Here is a 22,512-nt window from a genome sequence, read left to right on the forward strand (position 1 = left end):
GGTTCACACACACTGCTCACACACTCGATACTCCCGCTGAGGATCTCGCCTCGCACGAGCTGAGGATTGAATCGCATTAACGGAGCCTTTTTCTATGGCGCCGCTTCATCTGCTTTTTGTAGGCCGCTTCTTTCGTCTCGTTCTCGCCCGTTTCTCGCTTTACCAAACGCACACAAACAGACGGTTATCTAATCACAACTCGGTTGCGGAGTTCACGGGCGAGCGCACACAAAAGGGGGGTGGGGGGGGGGGGAGAAGGTATCACATGACTTGGCTTGAATTTACGCTTTGGAGTCAGCGTCCACCTTCTTGTCTTGAAATCGTTGCCTGCTTTTCTCCCACGATGATAGCGAGGCCTAATGTTGCGTGGAGATACACCCAAAATGGTGTCACTTCCTTCTTCTTCTTCTTCCCCCTTTGCTGGGAATGAAGTCATCTTGCTCACATCCGAAGACAGCTCGAGTGCGGTCGGCGGCGCCGGAAAAAAAAGTGGCGGAACGGCTAATCGGCAGCGTGTAATTACGTCAAGGTCAATCGTTGTCAAATTGTTTGGAGTTTCCGCGAGCAGAATACGTTGCTGTTATCGCCGTGTGGTCTTGCTTTTGGAATTTTGTGGATCTGAAATGAAGATATCCATGGACATGAACATAATTCACCCTTTAAGCACATCAATGGTGCTTGTGTGGATCGGCTGCATGATAGTGACAAATCTGATTTTGGGAATGGAATTTTTGGAATTTATCCAGTAACTTAAAAAGAAAAAAAAAAAGTTCAACACGAGGCATTTGCGGAATGACCGCATGCTGCATTAAATTAGCGAGACAAGACAAAGGGGGCTCAACGGTCGGAAATCATGACTCGTGATCCGAGTGGCAAAAGAGGCGGAGCTAATAAAAGGGAAAACTACTTTTCATGTTGCATCATAAAATGCTTTGCAGCAAGGCTGAGAAAAAAAACTAAACAAATGGGACTGACTGGCAAAATGATGCCCCAGCCAACATTTCGGGAAGGAATTTGAGAGCATCATCACACTAGAGACCAAAAGAGATTGTTTGGTGTTTTACTCACATCCTGGCCGTGAGTAATCTCCTCAATCTGAAGGATGCAGCTCTGCTCTCCTTGATGCCTGTGATTCACATCGCACGCACGCACACCCGCACAAAGCACGCACACTTCCTGTCCAACGGCAGCCTGACCTCCGCTTGAAGAGAAATACAACGCTGGCGCTATTTCACACGAGGGGACTATAAAGTAAGGGGTCATTATTGCTTCGCGGCGGGAAACAAAAATGTGCTCAAGATGGGGGGGGGGGGAATTTATACTAGCAACTGGCCAGCATAATTATCTCTATATATATATATATATATATATATATATATATATATATATATATATATATATATATATATACCGTTTTTTCCATGTATAATGCGCCCCCATGTATAATACGCACCCTAAAAATGGCATGTCGATGCTGGAAAAAAGCCTGTACCCATGTATAATACGCACCCAAATTTTGACTCCTACTTAAATCCATAAACGTAAAATTATTTCAGAAAAAAGATCATCTTTGGGAACAACCGGATGTTATTCTGCCGGTCAGTATCACCGCGCAGCAGAGAAGAAAGCGCATCTGTAATGGCAGCCTCCGTATGATATCCAGATTAAAAAATAAATAAAAAATTGTACCCATGTATAATGCGCACCCCAGATTTTAGGACAATAAATTAGTTAAATTTTGCGCATTATAAAAAATTATAAAAAAAAAATGGTATTTGGTTTTTTTTAGATTTAGATTTTAGGACAATAAATTAGTTAAATTTTGCGCATTATAAAAAATTATAAAAAAACGGTATTTGTTTTTTTTTTTAGAAGTAACTGACCTATGACATGATCATTAATTGAGTATTCAAATAAAGAATAATTTGAGTATTCAAATAAAAAAGAATTTTGCATCAATAAACGATATCACACATTTGAGATATTTTGGAGCATTATTGGGGGGGGGGGGGGTTAACCCTGAGAAGCTTCGAGGCGGATATTATCACAAATGTTTGAGGGGGAATCGAATTACTTCAGTAATTTGGAGAACAAACGCAGCCTTAGTTTTGTCCAAACAAGTCAACCACAAAAACAAACAGTTTTTGGTTATTACCTAAGGCGTGACATTTTCTGAGCCAGCTGTTATGATATTAATATTGCCGCTAGTTTATTACACTGCAATTAAAATACATGGCAAGTGATCTTCAGACGCAACGTGGATGAAATGACGTACGGGCGTGTCTGGCCAAATTCACTCCTGTTCTCTCCATTAAAACGGATGAAGGCCAAACAAGATGTCATCCATCCAGGATTTCCTCCTTCCAGGACTATCTTGGCATGGCGTCGAGTCTGGAACATGACAAGGCACTCTCTCGCATAAACCACCTGTTAGCCATGGGCCATTTTGGTCAAGCCTGGGGTCAGCTCCCAAATAAATATAAAAGCATCACACGAGGCAAAGAGACACGCGCCTTTCTCCGTCCGGTAAATGGTGACAATTCATATTAACGCTTTGGAAGCTTCCAGAACAGGCCATCACCATCCTTGTCGAATGAATGAACAATTGTGGCTTTTATCGTCTAAGATCTCTGGCGCCTTTGACGTCACTATCGCCCACATGACAGAGGCAAGTGTGTATAAAGCCATAGTTAAGCGTTACAATGATGCCGCCAATGGAAATGTTCCTTCGGCACCATCTTGCCGTAACGTCGCAACAGTTCAGTCACCGGTCCCGGCTTTGTGTCTTTGCGGACATACGGACGGACGGCTCTGCTTCTGCGGCCGGAGCTGACCAGTGGGAGGACGCGGGGGCCGGCCGACCTGCGGCGAGAAACGCCGCCTCGACATCTGTGTTTATCCTCTGGCGAGAAGCAACAGGCTATATTTACCCCGGCCGGTCGAACACGACCGGCCGGCACGGGGGAGTCGAAAAGGAAAGGAGGATGCAGTCTGGGGTTTTCGCAACGTCTGGTAGAGGCATTTCACTTTCACATCCGCGCTGAGCGAGCGAGCGGTCTTTCCATTATGGCTAATGTAGAAAAAGGGCCCGTTGAGGTCATTGCGTGATATTCTCAGTCCTCCTCCACACAGATTAGCAAATGACACCTTGAGGGCGTTTTCAATCCATCTGAAAGAGCTGGATTGACGAACCGGCCGACGTTTTATAGTTTCGGCCGGACGTTGCTTTGCGCGAATCACGAGGCTGCTGACACGCTGACTTATGGACGGGACCAATACATCAGAGGGAGTGATGACAGGCTGCGGCAATACAGATAATGGCCCAAAGCTATTTCACCGGTCGACTGTACAACGCGCGCTCGGGTCTAATGGCACAACCTGTTCACATTAGAGTGATGGCGCTGCAGCATATTTCACAGCTTACATTTTAAATCAACGTAGGGCCTCGTTATGCGTGTAAGAACGGCTCGCGACAGCGTGGCGATTGGCTCCGATTGGTTGCCAATCCAATCAATACAGCTCTAGAAAGGATATGAATGTAAATGTAGCACGTAATCAATTAGCGCACTTAAAGGGAACGTCAAAAAATGGTTAAAACTGTCCTATGTCGTTATTAGTATTGCGTTTGTAGACGACGAATTTGCAGCAAAATGCACCAGTTTCCGTCCATCTCAGGTGGCAGCCATTTTGCCACTGGCTGGAAATGACATCACAGTGCCTGCTCAGCCAACAACCAATCACAGATCAGCTTGCGCCCATCACTTGATTGGACGGATAAAAACAGGTCGATTCGACTGCTTAATTCATATTCCGCATTCATATTCCAGAGCAAATTGAACCTTTCAAACTATTGGACCCCAAAAAGAAGTTTCTTAATTTTACGGTACCGAGTACAATTCTATTGGTCATCGAGGCGCACAATTGATTATCTTTTTGATTTACGTTGATGAGAGTGGTTGAACTCGTTTGTGCCAAAAGAACAAGATGATGTCAGCTGTAGCCTGCATTTAATAAATTGCTAAATCTACTGTTCCAAAAACGTCTTTGAGTTAATTATATCTACAGTAGTGGTCTCACACACCCAGACACACACACACACACCAAACCGCTCCCACGTCAATGCAGCTGTCAGTTTGCAATGACACGGTCCAGATGGCATCGGAGGCCTAAGGTGTCTTCCTCAGTGTGTGCGCGGAAAATTCAGTAATAATTGCGATGGCTGCTAATTAGCGCGCGTTTGACGTGTGTGGCCTACTTCACCGTAATAACCCAAGTCACCCATTCCCAAAGACGAGGACAAAAACAGTTTTGGAGCAACACCAGGAGGTCTGCCAAAAAAAGTCGGTGCATTCAACGTGGCCCCCTCGTGCCAACATCCTGTCAGTCGTGTCTTGAGAAATCTCACAAGGCATCCCTATGGTGAGATTGCACACTCACAGAATGGTTATGACAGAACTGCTTGTGTGGAGAGCAGAACAAAGTCAAAAGTGGATGAGTCACCTCCAGCCGACCGTACACGTCGAGTGATTCACGTCACGTTTACAGGTGCAACGTGGGCGGCCCGGATTCCATTTTCCCTGATGACAAGGCGCTTTGTTTGTGGACGAGTGCAAGTTGCTGATATCCTTTTTGATATTTGGTTGCTCTCTTCGATTGCATTCAAAGCAGCTTTCAAGAAACCAGATTTGGGCATGTCTGAGCAAGGAAAAGCTCAGGTGTAACTGACATTTCAGGGATTAATTATAAATGAATCGTATTTGGCCTCTTTGGGTCCTGTTACCATCCGCGGGATCACTGCGAGAACTGGGTCACCACCTAAAACAAGGCCACTTGTAGTTTTAAGTTAAATAACAACCGTGGAGCTTCTGAAATTGAGCAAATTTGAGAGTTTGAGCAAAATTATTTGGAAGACAGTTGATACACGCCAAATGATACTTCAAACGTTGCCTGCAAAACAACATTTTATATCTATAGATTTTCCTTCCATTGCAGGAAGTAAAACACCATTTTCACATTTTACGAGATTCTTCCTGCGCTAGCGTATCATTAGCCCCATCTTCGTCTGATGTTCCGACCACAAAGTTGTTGCTGCCCTCGTGTAACTGCGCGTGTCTTACGTGACTTAAAAGAATCAACACAACTGAAGACCGGTCGTGTTACAGGTGAGGCAGAACGGTCAGGTGCAGAAAAACCCATTTTCCAAACCACAGGCATGGGAATGAGATACATCCAAAAGCTGCAAAGTCGAAACTGTCAAATGCTGATGACCCTACTCAGAATGATACCTGTTTTTTTTCTTTTAATGGAAATGCACACCTCAGAAACTAGATTGTTTACAACCAGCACCATAATACTCAAGAGTATATAATAACTTGCCAAGTTCTCATCTGTATACATAAGCACACAGGTCCAAACACGCCACAGCATGAGCTATCCTTCAATTCTAAACATGTTGCACGAAATCTATCCAGGTAAACCGGGTCGGCTTTGAATCGACCACAAGTGCGAGCACGAAATATGCACAACCTTTCCCACGCCGCCTGCCACAGGCAACTTCCGATTCCTGCACAACCTACTAATCAACATGCAGAGCTCGTTCGTGTTTGGGGTGGGGGGGTGATCGCCGACCCCCCCCCCCCCCCCAACACAACAACAAAGCTCTTATTGTCTGTAGTTTTGCCGTGCACGCTTGAAACCTGACTGTGATGAACTCAGGTGGTGAGAACTACAAATAGGAAATCTGCATAGCGCACTGAGCATGCGCAGAATGAGAAACAGAGTGGCTCTCTGAGGTCAGTTAATAAAAGTAGCCGGCGTAAACCATAGGCTCTTATCTTAAGTCAAGGGTTAAGGGTTGAGTGATTGGGCGCTCGCGAAGCGTTTTTCCCCCGTGGAGTCGAAACGTGGAAAAGGCGCAACGAGTAGTATTTGTCTGAAAGTTGGCTGCTTCGGGCAGCTTTCCCCGAGTTCAATGTTTGCCGAGCTCGCTCACTCGCCACTTCTTTTTCGCCGCTTAAAAATCAACACAGTCGGACCACTTGAAAGTGTTAGAAAGAGCAATAAAAAGAGGTCCTACCTTGATGAAATCGCGGCGAAGACCCACATTAAAATTAGTCTCCAGTCATGGTGAGAAAAAAAGCAAGCAGCCTCCAGTTGCTGTTCCCTGAGCGAGACGTTGCCAAGAATGCTCAACCGAAACCACGGCGGAGCGCCGAGCCGTGCTCGACGACATCGCGCATGCGCAGACTCAGCTCACGGCCAGGGGGCAGCACTCATGGGCTCGCGACGCAAAGTGGGCAGTAAATAGCAGTCTGTAAAATAGCGAGTGGAAATGTTACATTTTGGGCATCATGGGTGATTTTCAGCGTAAAAGTATTTCATATTTACGATTGACATGAAGGAAACGCTCGATGAATTAATCACGCTAATTGATCGCTTATTTCTAATGTCCTATCGTGGGTCAACAGCGGCACCTTCTGGTTGCAAGGCAGAGCGCCCGGCCAAGCAATTCTATTGATACACCGTAGCGTTTGAAAAACATTTTTACATCAGCACCATATTGGTCAACAACTAAATAAATTTAAAAAATACATACGCAGTCTTTTTCTTCAATTTTTCACATTTCGGTTTTACTTTCCCCATAATATTAGTGCGTCATAGACATGCGTGTGATTGTATTACACTCTATAGACACCAGATGTCAGTCTTGTGCAAAAATACTAATTACAGCGTTAATACTGTTGGTCTAACTGTGTATAAATAAGATAATTAGCTTTCGTTATGCTAATGTGAAGATTGCAATATGCATCCATCCATTTTCAACTAATGGCCGACGTGGCACTTATACGTATAGGTTAGAATCTTTGCCATTCATACGTCTTTAAAATAAATAACCGGGCTTTTATTCGTGCATTATGCTATTAAAACTCCAATATCGAGACGTTCTATTTGTACAACGTGGCAATGAAAGCAAACCGCCGAGGTAATTGTCAATAATCCGTTTTTATGGTATTGTGCCCACGTTAATGATTCACGAGCTGCCATATTGATGTAGGTCAGCGCCAGAGGCTTTGAGACTACATTACCCAGAGTGCAACGGGACGTCATCGCCACCACCACCAGCGGCGGCGGCGGCCGATCAGTGTGTCGCTCCGGTTCCAACGGACCAAAGGCGTCCTCCACCGCGCTGTGTCTTCCCGGATCCTCTCCACTCTTCATGGGATATATGCACACAAACTGGCCCCCCCGACAGCTCTTTGCTCCGTGGGTCAGCGACAGGCCGGACAATTGTGCCCCGAGCCAAGTGCGCGTCAGGCGGGGTGGATTTGTTGAGACGCGGATTGATTCGCCCGGTGTTTTTGACAGCTCGATGCGTCTAAATACCGATGGAGCTTTTTTGGACATCTGGATGATTGGCAAGACAAGGGACGTCACGCAGGCTTGTGTGGATGCAGCTTCACGCCCATAACAAGTCGATGGATGTTGCTATGCCCACGGTGCAGGTCGGGTTACGGTGACTAGTTATCATAGTGGCCTAAATCACTATTATATGATGGAACGTGGCCTTCATTTATGGGGGATCTTATGGTTGATGCTGATCGATTATTTGTTCATCCTGTGGTAGTGTCAGTCTATCTTTAAGACCCCCCCCCCCCCCCCCAGACATTTACAGACTCCTTCACTGATGGATAAGCTAACACAAAAATGAGACGTCCATTCGCCATCATTCCTGGGTTTGTTGTGACCTGCTTTCCACCTACCGATTGAATTCATTCATATGATCGGACCCCCGATTGATGGAGTCTGTCCGGGGTTCGTTAGAGCAGCAGGATTTCGTCCGGACCGGACTTTTGGGATGTAGGGCACAGAATAGAGATCCATCCATTCAGCCACCCATGTTCATGGAGATGGCTGACGGGGGAGGAGCGTCTACACTGGATAATGAGGACCCCCACTCAGAGGATTGCACTGGGCTCTGTCAGGGTCTGTCATTTTTACTGGTAGTCTAACCACAGTGAGTCCCCCCCGCAAGCATATTCCAATGACAGTCCCTTTTGGATCCTCACAATTCGTGGAAAACAGCATGGAGCCCGATTTGTCTTCTCGTGTCGACCTACATGAACACTTAGCGTATTAAAGATCGTTGTGTGTTTTAAAAAGGATACGGGATATGCCTTAAGATTTGACACTATTCAATGTCCATGAGGAAGCGGGGATACTCTCGTGCTTTTGGACTTTGACCTCCTGTCCATTGTACCTGAATGACCTGACCCTTCTGGGAATCCACGCTTGTTGCACAACCACGAGCGGAAACGTTATCGGTTTCATTAAGATGCGGGAATGGGGGCACGGCACTCCCGGTTTTTTAATCCGCTGACTCCCGCTCCTGGTGGACGCCTGGTTGATGGGCCTGCGGTGTGTATTGCGCCCGAGTTGACCGAGTGTCCATGAACCCGTACGGCAGAGTGAGCAACATGGCGGCCCCCCTCTCCTGCAGCAGCTGCGGGGGCCGCTGCTCCCCACCTCCCCCGTGTCTCATCCCTTCCACGGCATCCTCCATGAGCCCGCCGCCCCTCATGTGCCCTGCCCCGGTCATGCAAGCGGAGAACGGCAGTAGCTGGAACTCATCCTTCGGCTCTCCGGAGTCTCACCGCGACTGCCCGGCCCTCAACCCTTACTGGACGGCGGTGTTTGATTACGAGGCCACGGCAGATGAGGAGTTGACCCTGAGGCGCGGGGACCTCTTGGAAGTTCTCTCCAAAGACTCGAAAGTTTCCGGCGATGAGGGTTGGTGGACGGGTAAGATCCAGGACAAGGTGGGTATCTTTCCCAGTAACTATGTGACAAAGGGGGACGCTCCAAACTACCAGCAGCTCACAGTGGATGCGGGCGAGTGCCCTTTGGAGGTGGACTTTTCCGAACTGCTCCTGGAGGAGGTTATCGGAGCGGGTGGTTTTGGGAAGGTCTACAAAGGGATTTGGCAAGGGGATGAAGTTGCGGTCAAGGCTGCCAGGCAAGACCCAGACGAAGACATCAGCGTGACGGCGGAGAGCGTCCGCCAGGAGGCCAGACTCTTCTGGATGCTCCGGCACCCGAACATCATCGCCTTGCGCGGGGTCTGCTTGCGGGAGCCCAATCTGTGCTTGGTCATGGAATACGCCAGAGGCGGGGCCCTCAACCGAGCCTTGGCTGGAAAGAAGGTGCCCCCGAGGGTGCTGGTGAACTGGGCTGTGCAAATTGCCACGGGGATGGACTACCTTCACAACCAGGCGTTTGTACCCATCATCCACAGAGACCTCAAGTCCAGTAATAGTGAGTACTCATCTCTTTGTATTGACTTTGAAGAACTTGAAAGAGTCGGGACATGGGAGCAATAGGAAGAGCAATTTGCATGAACACAATTAATATCGCATCATGTCATATCGCATAAATGCCGGCAAGTCTAAATTCTGCCCAATCGGTCTCCTTCGGCCAAGTTCTCCCGCCATCACCCATCTGCTCCTCCTCTTCCCCCGTCCGTCCGCAAGGAGAGCAATTCTGCTCTGCAACTCACTGTGCTATTTTTGGTCCTTTGTGCTACTTGCTGTTTTAAAGACGCAGTTGTTAGCGCGTCGCACAAATGGCACCAAAAGCCTCAACGCATGGGAGATGCGGACGGCGGCGTGCGTTGATTTCCTCCGACGTGCTTGATGGTGGGGGATGGAGAGGAGAGTGCCGTCGTTTTTTTTTTTTTTTTAAAAGGCCGAGACGCTTAAAGAGTAGCGTAAACAATCACATTGCCGATCTGCGGGAAAGATCATCGAAATGTCTTTCCTTCCCATAGGTGGCTCCGATAACGATAAATGTGAGCAAATGTGACCATGGGATACGATTATACACGACGTTGCTTCTGTGCCACTGAGTCACGCAGCTTCTAGCCTCTATCGGCCCGCTCCGTTAAATGTCAATGCCCTAATTTAGGCTATTGTCGACTTGTAAATAAGCAAGCTCTGTTTTAGTCAAGTCTCGAACCCGCTCTTGATACCCCGCCGTGGAAAATCTGTTGATATATTTTAAATCAATTAAAAGAATAAAATGATTCAAATGAAATAAATAAGTGTACTGTGACGCTTAAGTGTTCTGGGGCTCATGCAAGGAGGTTCTAAAGCGTGAGTGACGGGAAAGAACAAGAGAAGGGGGGTAAACAGTGGTTTATCTCCGTTTTGGGTTACACCTCAGCTCATTGTGCGGGTGCAGCGCTCTCAGGTGTCCTCTTCAAACCATCCACCACTTGGCACGGACGGGTGAGCGTCCCCAGAGTCTCTCCTCAAACTTGGTCCTTCTTCCATGCGTCTTTAAAGAAGTCATCAAAAGCCAATTTAGTTTTTTTCAAAACGGAGTTTTATTTTTGGCTCACAAGTAAGATTTACTCCAAAACCATCCGCTTGTAGTTTACAAGTCACGCCAGGGTACTTTTGTATAGTCTGGCCGGGGGATAATCTGATTACCATGAGCTCTTTTCGAGTGATGTCACATCACGTTTGTGAGCGGGCCACTCGTTGGCTTCGTGGTCATGGTTTACCTGTCGCCCTGCTCCCGCATCAGCCTCAGGTTTCTTAACCGCGTAGGGCACCCGGTCCCACTGGATTGCGTAAAGTGGCCATCTTGTCATTGCTACACACTAATACAGTTGACTCATCATGTCGGAGAGCGTCATCATGAAATGTTCCTTTCATTGAGAATGTTAAAATTTGAAGGATGCATCGGGGACATCACCAAACTAAACGTTTGGTGAACCTTTGCGACCTTGAACAACATTCAGGGCCTTCAAAAACAATCATTCACCTCTGAGCTGTCCTATAATATTTCCTCCTTTTAAGAGCCGATTGGAATGTTACCGTAATTTTCGGACTATAAGTCGCACCCGACATAAAATGCCCAAAAAAGTGAAAAAAAAAACTTATAGTCTTATAGTCCGAAAATTACGGTAGCTCAAATCAAGGACAAGTGGGTGGATGAACTCGAAATATTCATAAAAATGTCCAATTCATGTCTGTTTTTGTGTACCCCACTCGTATCTTCATCTTGCTTTTATGATAGTCATCAAATGTTACTTAATAATTGCACGGACCATTAAAAAAGCTGTTATGATGGCGCAACACTTGTTCTAGCAATTGTTTCGAAAGTGCGTGTATGCACGCACGCTCGCTCGCGTGAGCGAGCCCGACATTACATGCTGTTCTTCCCGCTTCGAATGGGAGCCGTGTTTACATAGTCAACACTCATCTGAATAGAGGGAGCCCTCATGCCCCCCAGGCAGGCTTGTCAACTCTCCTTTTTAGTCTCGTTTCATCGGGAACAATAACACAAATGTAATCGCCCGCTTCTGTTTTTCGATTAATACCGTAATTTTCGGAGGCTGGTGCGATTTATACTCCGGTGCGACTTATAGTCTGAAAATTACGGTAGTGCTTAACGTGGGTAGCAACGGTTCCACTAAGTGTTTCATTAGCTGCTAATCAGATTAGCGAGGCTAATATCAGCCTTTATAATGCAACGTGGCTGTGAGAATAAAGAAAAACGGGACTGTTGAGGAAAAGGATGAGAGGGGTGGCCGGCTAATCCCTCCGAGAGTGCTGGACGGTGACATGGTGACGAAGTTAGACGAGTGTGAAGGGCGAGCGTTTTTTCGGGAATAAAATACCGTTAACATCGTATCGCTGTCCTCGTGGATTGAAGGCCAATTAGAAAACACTCGGTGTATTCTCTGCTCTTATCCAGTACAGTGCATTGAATATGTGGCCTTGTGTGTGCATGGAGGTCGGACAGCAGGACACGCTGGCGCTGGAGCCCACACTCTCCATACCACACACACACAGACACACACATGCAGCACAAACACATGTACACATCGCCAGAGAGCAACAATGACCCCATTCTCACACCGCAGCCCAAGACAGAAAGAGAGCATGGCTCACAGTGGCAGAGAAGTCACTGCAGGGGAGGAAGAGGAGGAGGAGGAGGAGGAGGAAGGAGCAGCCACGGGCAATTTGAGGCAGGGAATGAGAGAGTGGAGGCATGGATGCAGGCAAGCAAGCAAGGAGCAAAGCAGGAATGTTGAAAACCCCTGGAGGCTCCAATGGGAATGAAGAGATGGATGGATGGAAGGAGGGAGGGATGGAGGGATGAATGCAGCTATGGGGACATGTATAACACCAGTTTGACTTTTGTGTAGGGTAACATTGTGAAACATGCCACAGGCCATAATGAGGGAGGGACACATAGCATGGGAAGGAATTGTATAAAAGGAAAAAAAAAAAAGGAGGATGAAGCATGCTTAGTTTGTCAATTGGTCATTTTCATGGATCTAACATGAAGAATAAGAAAATGAAGCGGTCAAGGGTTCTTAATGCTGCAATAAGGGAATAAAAAAAATATATATAAAAATAAATAAAAAATCATAGAGCATTTTGCATGTTTCCCAAAAATTGCTGCATTCGTATTGGCGCCACGTCGGCCTCATATCAGAGTTTCCGAAATGATGTGCTTGCACTTTGTCCTGTTTGTTGCTGCGTGAACACAAGCTGAACAGATGTTTCATTCGCCTTGTACTGACACTGACACCAGTCATGAGCCTCAAGTGCACACCATCCCAACACAATACACAATTGCGTGCGCACACAACAACTGCGACTATTTTCCACACTGGTCAATAAGTTGATTGGAACCAACCAACCAACCAGGCCCCCCCCCCCCCCCCCCCTTTTTCACTCTACTTACTGCATTGCAGTGCAGACCAGACTCCCTGTGGACCTGCAAGATTTCTGACACACATTCTCATGCTCCATTTTTGGCACGCCAATGTGCATATGAATACAAGGGCCTTGCTCACCATATTAAAAGCATTGTAATGGAAAAACCGAAACTTGGCCAAATTGATATCCAATCGTCTCTGACACTCACTAGTGGAAATAATAATCCGAATCCTAGCTCAGACAATTCCTGACATTTTAAAAGGACATGAGTGGTACTGCTAGATTGCCTCGGTGAAGACTCCGAGTTCCCCCCTCTGTTGTACCTCCGGGCCTATTAGTATGTTTACTCTTCCATTAGAAGGTCATTGTTGTTGTTTGCCAGCAGCCTGGCACGGCGAGCGTCGACTCGGGCCAAACGGAGCGGGTGCCGGGCATCCCGCTGGCCCACTGAGACTTTAGCCACACGCATGGGGGGGCACTTGGATAGCAATTGAGCTACTGAGAGTGGGCTCAATCTTTTTTTTACTTTTTTTAATTTATTTTTTTATCGGAGAATCATTGAAAGTTTTATTACTGCAATCGTATTTGAGGGTTTTATGTCAGCAAATGACATTTTCGTCCATCTTCAATTTAAGAGGTTAACTTCAAATACCGTTTTTTTCCATGTATAATGCGCAAAATTTAACAAATTTATTGTCTTAAAATCTGGGGTGCACATTATATATGGGTACAGGCTTTTTTCCAGCATCAACATGCCATTTTTAGGGTGCGTATTATACATGGGGGCGCACTATACATGGAAAAAAACGGTACGTCAAATATCAGTCAGCGTTTTAAACCCTTTTTGAGCAAAAAAAAAAAAAGTAAGTAAAATCAAATCAAAGAAAATGTAAAGATCATGTTTTCTTTTGTTTATTAAAAACGATCAAGTTGCCCATCCCTGATTCATGCACTCAAAACGGACAAAAATCGCTCGAGTCAAGTTCTCGCTGGCTCAATCTGTCAAACTCTGTATTGAGAGTAGCTTAAGATAAACGGATTCAATTCAAAGTGACGTCCCCCCACTCCCCTCTCATACCGCACACTCCATCACTCCAAGCGCCAAGAAGAAGCCTCTGCATTTAAAAGCTCAGAGTTTCCCAAAAGAGGTGGGCGCTCAAGTCACACCAACTTGGCAGCTGCGTTTGTGTGCAGACAAAGCGAATGACTGCAGGGTAAGAGTGTGCTACAGCGACGGACGGCGCTTTGGAGCCGAGCCTCGGCGCCTTGGTGCTGCTCCGGCCAAACCGGGGTATCGGTAACACTCGCTGTATGGGAAGAGAGCCGCAAGATGCTCGTCAAGGCTTTAACTGGAAGTAGTACAAGATGTCATGACAATACTGCGTGAATGTTGCACATTCAAGGTTGGGGGTTAGAATCAACTGGGCCGTGTTCAACAATAAATTGGATGTGGAGCCTATTACAGGGTCAATGTTTTCCTATTGCAGCCCGTTTGGTGGAGATGCTGACTATTTGTTTTGCCATGCTCCATTTCTGAAGTCGGCATTCGGCCGTGTCGCTCCGGGTGCAGCGAGAATTATGAGAAGAGCCGAATAACAACAGAAAAAAGAAAATAACAAAATATACAATACGTGCTAAATTATTTATTTTTTTTTGCTCATTAACATTGCCATTTTAAATGATCATAAATTATATTATTTTATTATTATTGTTATTATTTTTTACTTTATATGATATTATTATCAAGGGCCTATTTCTTGCTCGATGCGTTAGCGGGCTTGAACTCGAATTGAAAAAAAAGGCAGGAGCATAAAAGTAGCGGCAGTCATTGAGACACAAAGACACGAGGGACAAAAGCTCCGCCTCCAGTCATTTGTCCTCTTTACCTCCGCATCTTTTCATCCCATCCTTCCATCGCTTCTCTGCCCAAACGTCCATTTCTTTCTTACCTTTTTTTTCCTGCCCCAGTTTCCCAGCTGCAATCTCTCGCCCGCCTTCCTTGGCCTTGTTTTCTCCGGCCGGCCTCTTCGTCGTCACCATCGAGACACCAACACTTTTGCTTCCTTGTCTTCTTGCAGACTAGAGGGAGGGAACAAATATAAAACCAAAATAAAACAATGAAAGGCACTATTGGCCATGTTTAGATGCTTCCGGTTGCATTGTAACACATTTTACGTCAGCATGTCAAAAGAGATGTTATTGGAGTGGAATGTGGTCAAATGGAGCAAAGTGTCGGAGGTGGCAGTGGGAGGTGATACACGAACTTGTTGAGTCGCTGACTTGGCGCCATGGCAACCCTTTTATACTGCTAAATATAACTATTTGCTTACGTTCCTGCTTAAAAGTGTTCATGTGGTTTGTCTACACTCGGCTACCAGAATATTATGTTGTATTTGATCTTTTCGGCTTTATAGCTCGGTGAAATCTTGGCATTCCGTTTTTTTTAATTCTGACGTCAAGTGTCCGACGCTAAAGGAAATCACAGTGATGCATTCACAAACAGCAATTCAGCTGACAGTAAACAATTGTTGCAGCTTACTGAGCACTTGTCTTCTTTGTGTGCTGTCTATACGTATGCGTGTGCTGCTGCCACCTGGTGGCCAAAGCGCGCACAGCACAAGAAGTTGCACAAACAGTTTATCATATTTTTATATATTTATTTAAATGTATTATATTTTTTGTCGATGTATACAGTAATTTAATAAAACATTTTACTGCATGTGTACTTTTAGATGATTGCTTTTGTTTTTCAAACCTGTTTTCTTTTAGTGACATTTAGCAAGTGTGACCTCCGCCCTTATTACCATAACAACAAATTGATAACACAGCACTTGAGCCAAAACAACACGTAAAGTGGTTCGACACGTCTTTCTTTCACACGCACGTAAACTGCATGGAGGCTGAATCCTTTTAGTTGAGCAAACAATGACACTGCAAACTCTAAGTGACAGAAAAAGTCCAATTATTTATATAAGATTATTAGAAATTTTAGCTCTTAACAGAATTTTCAAGAAGCTAAAAGAAAGCTGATGGGTTTACGTGTTTTTAATAATGACATTGAGAAATTATTTTGACAGTTTGTTTTTGTATCAGTCCCTTTTTTTTTTTTTTTTTAATTTGTCATGCGGCCTAACTTTTCATGAGTCACACTCGGCCAATGGATTGACTGTGGAAAAACTAGAACAGGTTGCTCCGAGAGTTTGTGGACAGAGAGGCACACCTTTTACAGCGTAAAGGCTTTTGCTGTGTGTATTGACGAGGGTTATGTGTATGTCAACAAAAAGGCTGCTATTTGTGTGTGTTTGTGCCTGAGAGGCTTCGCCACCCTTTGCATAAGCCTGCAGATAAGAGTGAGAGTGAGAAGACAGACTCCACCTGCCTCCCAGTACTTGCAAAGTGTGTACACTCCAAATATTTCCATAGCCGGCTCGCACGCGGAAATAAAGGAGAAAGTCCGTCCAGTATGAGGCGAAGAGCTGCATAATGCAAACACATGAGTGCTGCTATGGTAACTGTGCAGTGTCAGCAATTTGTTGGAAAGTACAAAAACAATAATAGGGTTGTTTTAATGAAATATTTTAAATAACTGTAATACAGTGGTGCTTTGAAAAAAAACTGCAGTTTTTTTTTTATTTCTCTCATATTTTTTGCACAACCACAGCTTTACAATCAGAAATCCATTTAGCTTAATGCTAACAAACAATGCAAAACATCATAAACGGGCTAATGAATAGCATCAGTGTTGGGCAATTATGCCATTGTGTATTTTTTTAAATGAGTGTCACAGTAAAAAAAAAAAAGGAAAAATAGTGAGTCAGCATATTTGAGTTATTTGTGTCATTGTGCGTTTTTCAGTCCTCATTCTGGAGCCGATGGAGCGTGACGACCTGAGCGTGAAGACCCTGAAGATCACCGACTTCGGCCTGGCGCGAGAGTGGCACCAGACCACCAAGATGAGCGCGGCGGGCACGTACGCCTGGATGGCGCCCGAAGTCATCAAGCTCTCCCTCTTCTCCAAGAGCAGCGATGTTTGGAGGTAGGTGCTGCGCTCCTTCTTCCTCTTTGTGGGTCACGTTCAAGCTCCATGCGTGTGTGTGTGTGTCACAGTTTTGGCGTGCTGCTGTGGGAGCTGCTCACCGGCGAGGTTCCCTACAGAGAAATCGACGCGCTAGCCGTAGCTTACGGCGTGGCCGTGAACAAGCTAACACTTCCCGTCCCTTCCACGTGCCCTGAAGCTTTCGCTCAGCTCCTAGCAGGTAAGCTGGACCACCTCACCACTATAGCTGATTGAATGGGTTGAATATCCATTCAATTAAATCCATATCGCGGTTCGAGCGTGCACAATCATCTCAACGGATTGCTTCAAGCCATGTTGCATGTCTCCAAAAAAAACAGAAAGGGCTTTCCTCAAAGCGTCAATCTTTTTTCATCCTTATCTTAATCTCATCCACGCTCATCCTTCAATGTCACGTTCAGTGGGTCAGTGTGACTTCAGTGGGGCGTTGGACTGATAACAGCAGCAACGTGAAGGTGTGATGACAGTCGTGCGTTTGGCTCGGAATGGACGCCATATGTCCGCGCTCTTCCACTTCACCTCATTCCTGGAATACAAACTATTGTTTTTTTTGGTTCCGCTTCTACACTCAGCAGTAGAAAAAGAATCCAAAAATAATCAAGTTTTTGTTTTGAGCCATTCAGAGGTTGCTGGTATGTTTTGGGTTGTTGTAACCGGAGCTTGCTTGTTTTGTCCCCCAGAGTGCTGGAGCCCGATCCCCCACAGCAGGCCCTCCTTCACCAGCATCCACCGGCGGCTGCTGGCCATCGAGCAGTCGGCCATGTTCCAAATGCCCCTGGAGTCCTTCCACTCCTTGCAGGAAGACTGGAGGCTGGAGATCCAGCAGATGTTTGACGAGCTGCGGGCCAAAGAGAAGGTAGGTGCCTGAAGGGGTGTGGAGAAGAAAAAACAAAAAAAAAAATCATTCACGTCTCTCCCCAGGAGCTGAGGTCTTGGGAGGAGGCGCTGGCCCGGGCGGCCGAGGAGCAACGAGAGCAGGAGGAGCAGCTGAGGAGGCGAGAGCAGGAGCTAGCCGAGCGCGAGATCGACATCGTGGAGCGTGAGCTCAACATCATCATCCACCAAATGTACCAGGAGAAGCCCAGCGTGAAAAAGAGGAAGGGACACTTCAAGAAGAGCAGGCTGCTCAAGCTGAGCAGAGACGGCATCAGCCTGCCCTCTGGTGGGTGCAAACAAGTATTGCACCCAGTCAGACAATGTTTTGGAGATATAATGTATTTCAATGTGCCTAAAGGCTTCGAGCACAAGATCACGGTGCAGGCGTCGCCCAGCGTGGACAAGAGGAAGATGCAGGGCAGCGAAAGCACCACACCTCCCGCCAGCCCGGGCGTTATTCCTCGCCTTCGAGCCATACGATGTGAGACTCAACCAGTTTGAGCTCCTTCTTTGCACATAAATGATTGTGGCTGTTGAAATGTTTGACAGTGACGCCAAGCGACGGCAGCAAGACGTGGGGGCGCAGCGCAGTGTGCAAGAAGGAAGATATGGCGGCCGGCAAGAAGAAAGGACGAACGTGGGGGCCCAGCTCCACCCATCAGAGGGAGAGGCTCGGGGGGGAGGACAAGTAAGCGGACTTAAGCCTTGAACGTTTGATATCGCTATTTATTTCTTGCGTCCATCCATCCGTTCCTCAGACTGAAATCGCTGAGCGAGGGTGGCAAGGTGTGGTCATCCAGTGCCCCGAACCTGGGAAAGTCCCCCAAGCACGCACCCATGACGGTGGGCTTCTCCAGTCTCAGTGAGATGGGTGAGTCGCTTGTTTGAGTTGAAACCAAAATGCTCTCGTCCAACCTGCCCGTCCTCCATTTTGTCCCTCAGAGGAGTGCTGCGAGTCGGAGGAGTCGCCGGGTTCCCTGCAGCCCTCCGAGACCAGCAGCAACGGGGCTGCAGACGACTCGGGGTCTTTGTGGAGCACCCCGGGGTCCGGCGCGGCGACCGCTACGGTGGGCTCCTCAGGCGCCAGCTCCACTCAGGGTTCCGTGGGAACGGCGGCGGCGCTGAGCCACCAGGACTCGCTGAGACGTTGCGGCCAGAGGAAGAAGAGCGACATGCTGCTGTTGGGTTGCGCCTCGCTGCTGGCCTCGGTGGGCTTGGGCCAAGACCTGATGCAGCTGGGCAGACTGCAGGTAAACTGCATGCATAAAATGGATCTAAAAAGTCTACACACCCCTTTTTCAAATGCCAGTTTTTACTGACCTCAAAAAAACAGCCACAGTTGTAACGAGGTGTGCACACTTATGCAACCGCATTACTTCAGTTCATTTTTGACTTTCCTTTACATTGTACAGGTTACACAGGTCACAATAATGGTGAGAACGTTTTGAAATGACTTATCTTGGTGTATTTTTAAATATCACTCAAATCTGTCAATTGAGTAGGGGTGTGTAGACTTTTTATATACATTTTTTTTGTTTCGAAAGTGACAGCCGTGTCGTCGTCCTCGTTAGGTGCTCCAGGACGAGCAGGACCTAAAAGAGGAGCAGAGGAAGAAGAAGGAAAGTCTTTTCCAGCGCACGGGACGTTTCCGTCGCAGCACGTCGCCCCCCAGCAGGAACCTCTCCTTGTCCCTCTCCCGCCATCACGATTCCACGTTGCCCTCCCTGGACCCTTCCCCGTCCGTCACGCTGCTCTCCTTGTCCTCGCTGTCCGACTGCAACTCCACCAAGTCCCTCCTGCCTTCCGACGCCGACGACTACCCCTTGACGCCGGGCAGAATGCAAGCCCCGCCCCCGACGGGCCCCTCCCTCAACCCGCTGTTGGACTTGCGGACAGAGAGTTTCAAGAAGGAGCCCAACCAGTCGCTCACGCCCACCCACGTGTCGGCCGCCATGGCGTTCAATCGGGGACACAGACGTACGCCGTCTGACGGAGCCATACGACCACGGGCGCAGACTTTTGTCCACCGCAGGACGCCGTCTGATGGAAGCATGCCCATGCCCCCTCTGGCGGGGGAACCCGTCATCAGAGTAACCAAAGGTAACTAACTCGCTTAACTTTTTTTTTCCTTTCAATTAATATACTGTCGGACGTCGCAGGTGCGCTGGACTCCCTGGACGTCCCTCGCCTGCCGGACCCCTCGGCCATCTTCCCTCAGCCCCAGCGTCGAAAGGCCCCCGCTCCCCCCGTTCCGGCTCCCCTCTGTCTCATCAGCCCCCTGGAGCGACCCAAAACACTGGAGTTCGCCGGCCGTCCCCGGCCAGCCCGGGCACGGGGCGACCCGTGGCAGCTGGGCTCGCTGTCCGGAAACTTCAACGCCGGCTGCATGGGACCCCCGGGGGAGGGCGACAACGGCGCCACCCGGCCCAACTTGATGGACATGGACGTAGAGGGGCAAAGTTTGGACCACACGGTACCTCTGTGCGGGAAGATTCAGCCCGCTGCCCTTTGCGGGCAACAGTACACATAGCAGCCCGCTTTTTGAATCCAGCAACGATGACACTTACTGGAAGGCATTCCTTCTACTAGGGTACGAAGAGCGCCCACCATTCTCCTCGCCTCAAAAAGCCATTCATTCCGTCAACAGGTGACCTCACCTGCTTTCAACATTCCCACCAGTAGACTTGTTGTATCATGAAGCAAAAAAATGGCTTCCCCTTATGTCATGCAACGTTGGACTATTGGAGGTCCACAAAGCTCGACAACATTGAGACACTTAGAATAAGAGTGGGCTGATTTCATTTTGCTGCAATAACATCTGACGGATTTATATTTCGGTCATATTTTTACTTCAATTTGAGTTTTCCTCCAAATCGAATGATTTTGGAGTTCTGAAGCTTATTCAGTACTTTTACAAGGAAGGTTACAAGAGACAAAATTGCATAATAATATGACTAGGGGGGAAGAAAATTTGGAATATTAAGAGGGGGAGGAGTCTAAATTTTACAATCAAAACATCCAAATATTATTAGGGGACTGTATGAGAAAAATCTAATTAAAAAATAATTTCATGAGAAAAATGCATAGCTAAAATGAGATCATGTCCACGTGAACAATTGAAGTAATAGTACATTCTAAATTTAATTTCAATTTTTATTTCATATTTCCCTAATTTTCCTCTTTAAAAAAAAACACCTCTTAAATTGACTTTTGTATATGTACAACTTCAACGACTATATTCAAACACGCTGACCTTTTGACCATTTACATCCACCATCCTTGTCCATTTTTCCAAAATGAGTCTTGAGGTGGCTTTGGTGGCACGGCTTAACCTTTTCCTCTATCCACCGCCTCAGCATGGATTCATCGTGACTTTTCAACAAATGCAACGTTAACCTCACAAGTCCGCTTTAAAGCCCCACGACACGCATCCGACCCACCCTCGGTATCCCCCTCAGTACCGTCTCAGTCCCAGTGGCACTTTAGGAGTCTTGTTTGTGGGCCACTTGCAGCTGACAAATCACTTTGGACTTGTTACACTACTGTGCAAATAAGTGTGAATGTGTGTGTGTGCGTGGGTGTGACCTCTTTGTGCTCATGAGTATTTATTATGATTAAATTAATTGTTATCGGAAATAATTATTGTTACAAAGCTTTTTTTTCCCCCCTGTACATCTTTGTTAATACAACATGAAGGCAGGTGTGAAAAATGAGAAGTCAAAAGTGTCATGTAATGAATGCTTGGTTGTGAGATGAATAAAAGGTAGTAAGAATGATGATTCGGTGTCATTCATAAATGGATCTGTTGTACCTAATGTTTGCATGACTTGTTATATAAAGTGCAGTACCACATAATGACGTCTAGGTGGCAGCAGTGTGTGCTATGATGTCATGTTTTGCAATCTACACCTCAACGAAGCGCTTTGTAGAGGTTCAGTCGAGAAACGACCTTAATAATGTCTTTAAACCCTAAAATAGCACCCTGATCTTACTTTGAACCCATTAATTTCATAATAGATTATTTGATGTTATTCAGTTTGCCATATTGAGACTTTTTGTTTTTGTAGCGTGCTTATTTTTTTCAGCAATGCCTTTCGTGTTAATTTAACAACGCGTTTTTTTTTAGTTTTATATTTTACATTTCTGCCTCTTCAAAAAGGTCAATTGTCTTGGCAATGAAGCCCGCAAACACAAAAAGAAGAAAGATTAACAATCACCCGAGACAGTTCGTATCATTTTAGATGCACCGGCGTTCGTAATCTCGGCGAGCAAAACGAATTTTTTATTAGACGCAAATGAGTCATTGAATTTTGTGAGTGTGTGCACACCAATAAACAATGGCCATTCGGGAAAAAAAACGAAAAAAAAAAACATACCTCAATCCAGCATTTGGGTGTAGCTGATGCCGCTCCGGTTTGAAGCAACCCCAAACGTTTGCTCTCCTCACACCTGGAACTGCCAAACGAACAATATGACTCCAAATCAAGCCGTTTTTCACCGACTAAACCCTATATAGTCAATTTCTGTGGCTGATAAGGGAGTTAATATGTGTACCTTTGCATTTCAAAATACGAAAATAAGGTGACGGAGAGTTCTGGTCGTTTCCAGGCATTTGACAAGTCCATTACCGTTTTCAAGTTGACCGCTGGTTTTAATATTCTTCCTCGTACAACGCATGAAAGTCCACGAGAGACCTCTAGTGGCATGGAGGTAAATTACATCGACGCAAAACATGGCTCATACAGCGACCACCAATGAAACGTCCTTCTAGACGCCGGCCAGTTGCCTAGCAACCGTCTCACTGCCATGGTGACGTTATTAAACTGG

At 46.6% G+C, this 22,512-nt stretch overlaps 2 protein-coding genes and 1 long non-coding RNA gene across 4 annotated transcripts in view; 1 reads left to right on the plus strand and 2 right to left on the minus strand.

Moving 5' to 3' along the window:
- Positions 1-6,230, minus strand: part of sipa1l3 (signal-induced proliferation-associated 1 like 3) — a 35,336-nt gene extending 29,106 nt beyond the window's left edge. For both annotated transcript variants that reach the window (XM_061280374.1, XM_061280373.1), the window contains exon 1: positions 6,077-6,230. The gene's annotated coding sequence lies outside the window, so the exon portion shown is untranslated. The remainder of the gene's footprint in view (positions 1-6,076) is intronic.
- Positions 6,231-7,102: 872 nt separating this feature from the next.
- Positions 7,103-21,462, plus strand: map3k10 (mitogen-activated protein kinase kinase kinase 10). The gene is made up of 11 exons (XM_061281090.1): positions 7,103-9,312; positions 16,590-16,770; positions 16,842-16,990; positions 17,490-17,665; positions 17,731-17,971; positions 18,044-18,166; positions 18,235-18,373; positions 18,444-18,556; positions 18,628-18,935; positions 19,257-19,785; positions 19,845-21,462. The coding sequence occupies exons 1-11, from the start codon at positions 8,448-8,450 to the stop codon at positions 20,213-20,215; spliced, it is 3,195 nt and encodes a 1,064-aa protein (XP_061137074.1). The 5' UTR covers positions 7,103-8,447; the 3' UTR covers positions 20,216-21,462.
- Positions 14,374-22,346, minus strand: LOC133155631 (uncharacterized). The gene is made up of 3 exons (XR_009714704.1): positions 22,240-22,346; positions 22,062-22,140; positions 14,374-14,813 (listed from the first exon to the last, which is right to left on the minus strand). It is a non-coding gene; the product is annotated as an uncharacterized LOC133155631 (long non-coding RNA).
- Positions 22,347-22,512: the final 166 nt, after the last annotated feature.

This window comes from Syngnathus typhle, linkage group LG6 (assembly GCF_033458585.1).
Source record: "Syngnathus typhle isolate RoL2023-S1 ecotype Sweden linkage group LG6, RoL_Styp_1.0, whole genome shotgun sequence".
NCBI classification, from domain to species: Eukaryota; Metazoa; Chordata; class Actinopteri; order Syngnathiformes; family Syngnathidae; genus Syngnathus; species Syngnathus typhle.

Bases quoted from the DNA above. Each gene is read 5' to 3' on its own strand.
- map3k10 (XM_061281090.1), top strand. From the start codon at position 8,448: ATGAACCCGTACGGCAGAGTGAGCAACATGGCGGCCCCCCTCTCCTGC. The intron at 18,167-18,234 runs GTGAGACTCAAC...AATGTTTGACAG, and splicing joins TCGCCTTCGAGCCATACGAT to TGACGCCAAGCGACGGCAGC. The intron at 18,936-19,256 runs GTAAACTGCATG...CGTCCTCGTTAG, and splicing joins TGCAGCTGGGCAGACTGCAG to GTGCTCCAGGACGAGCAGGA.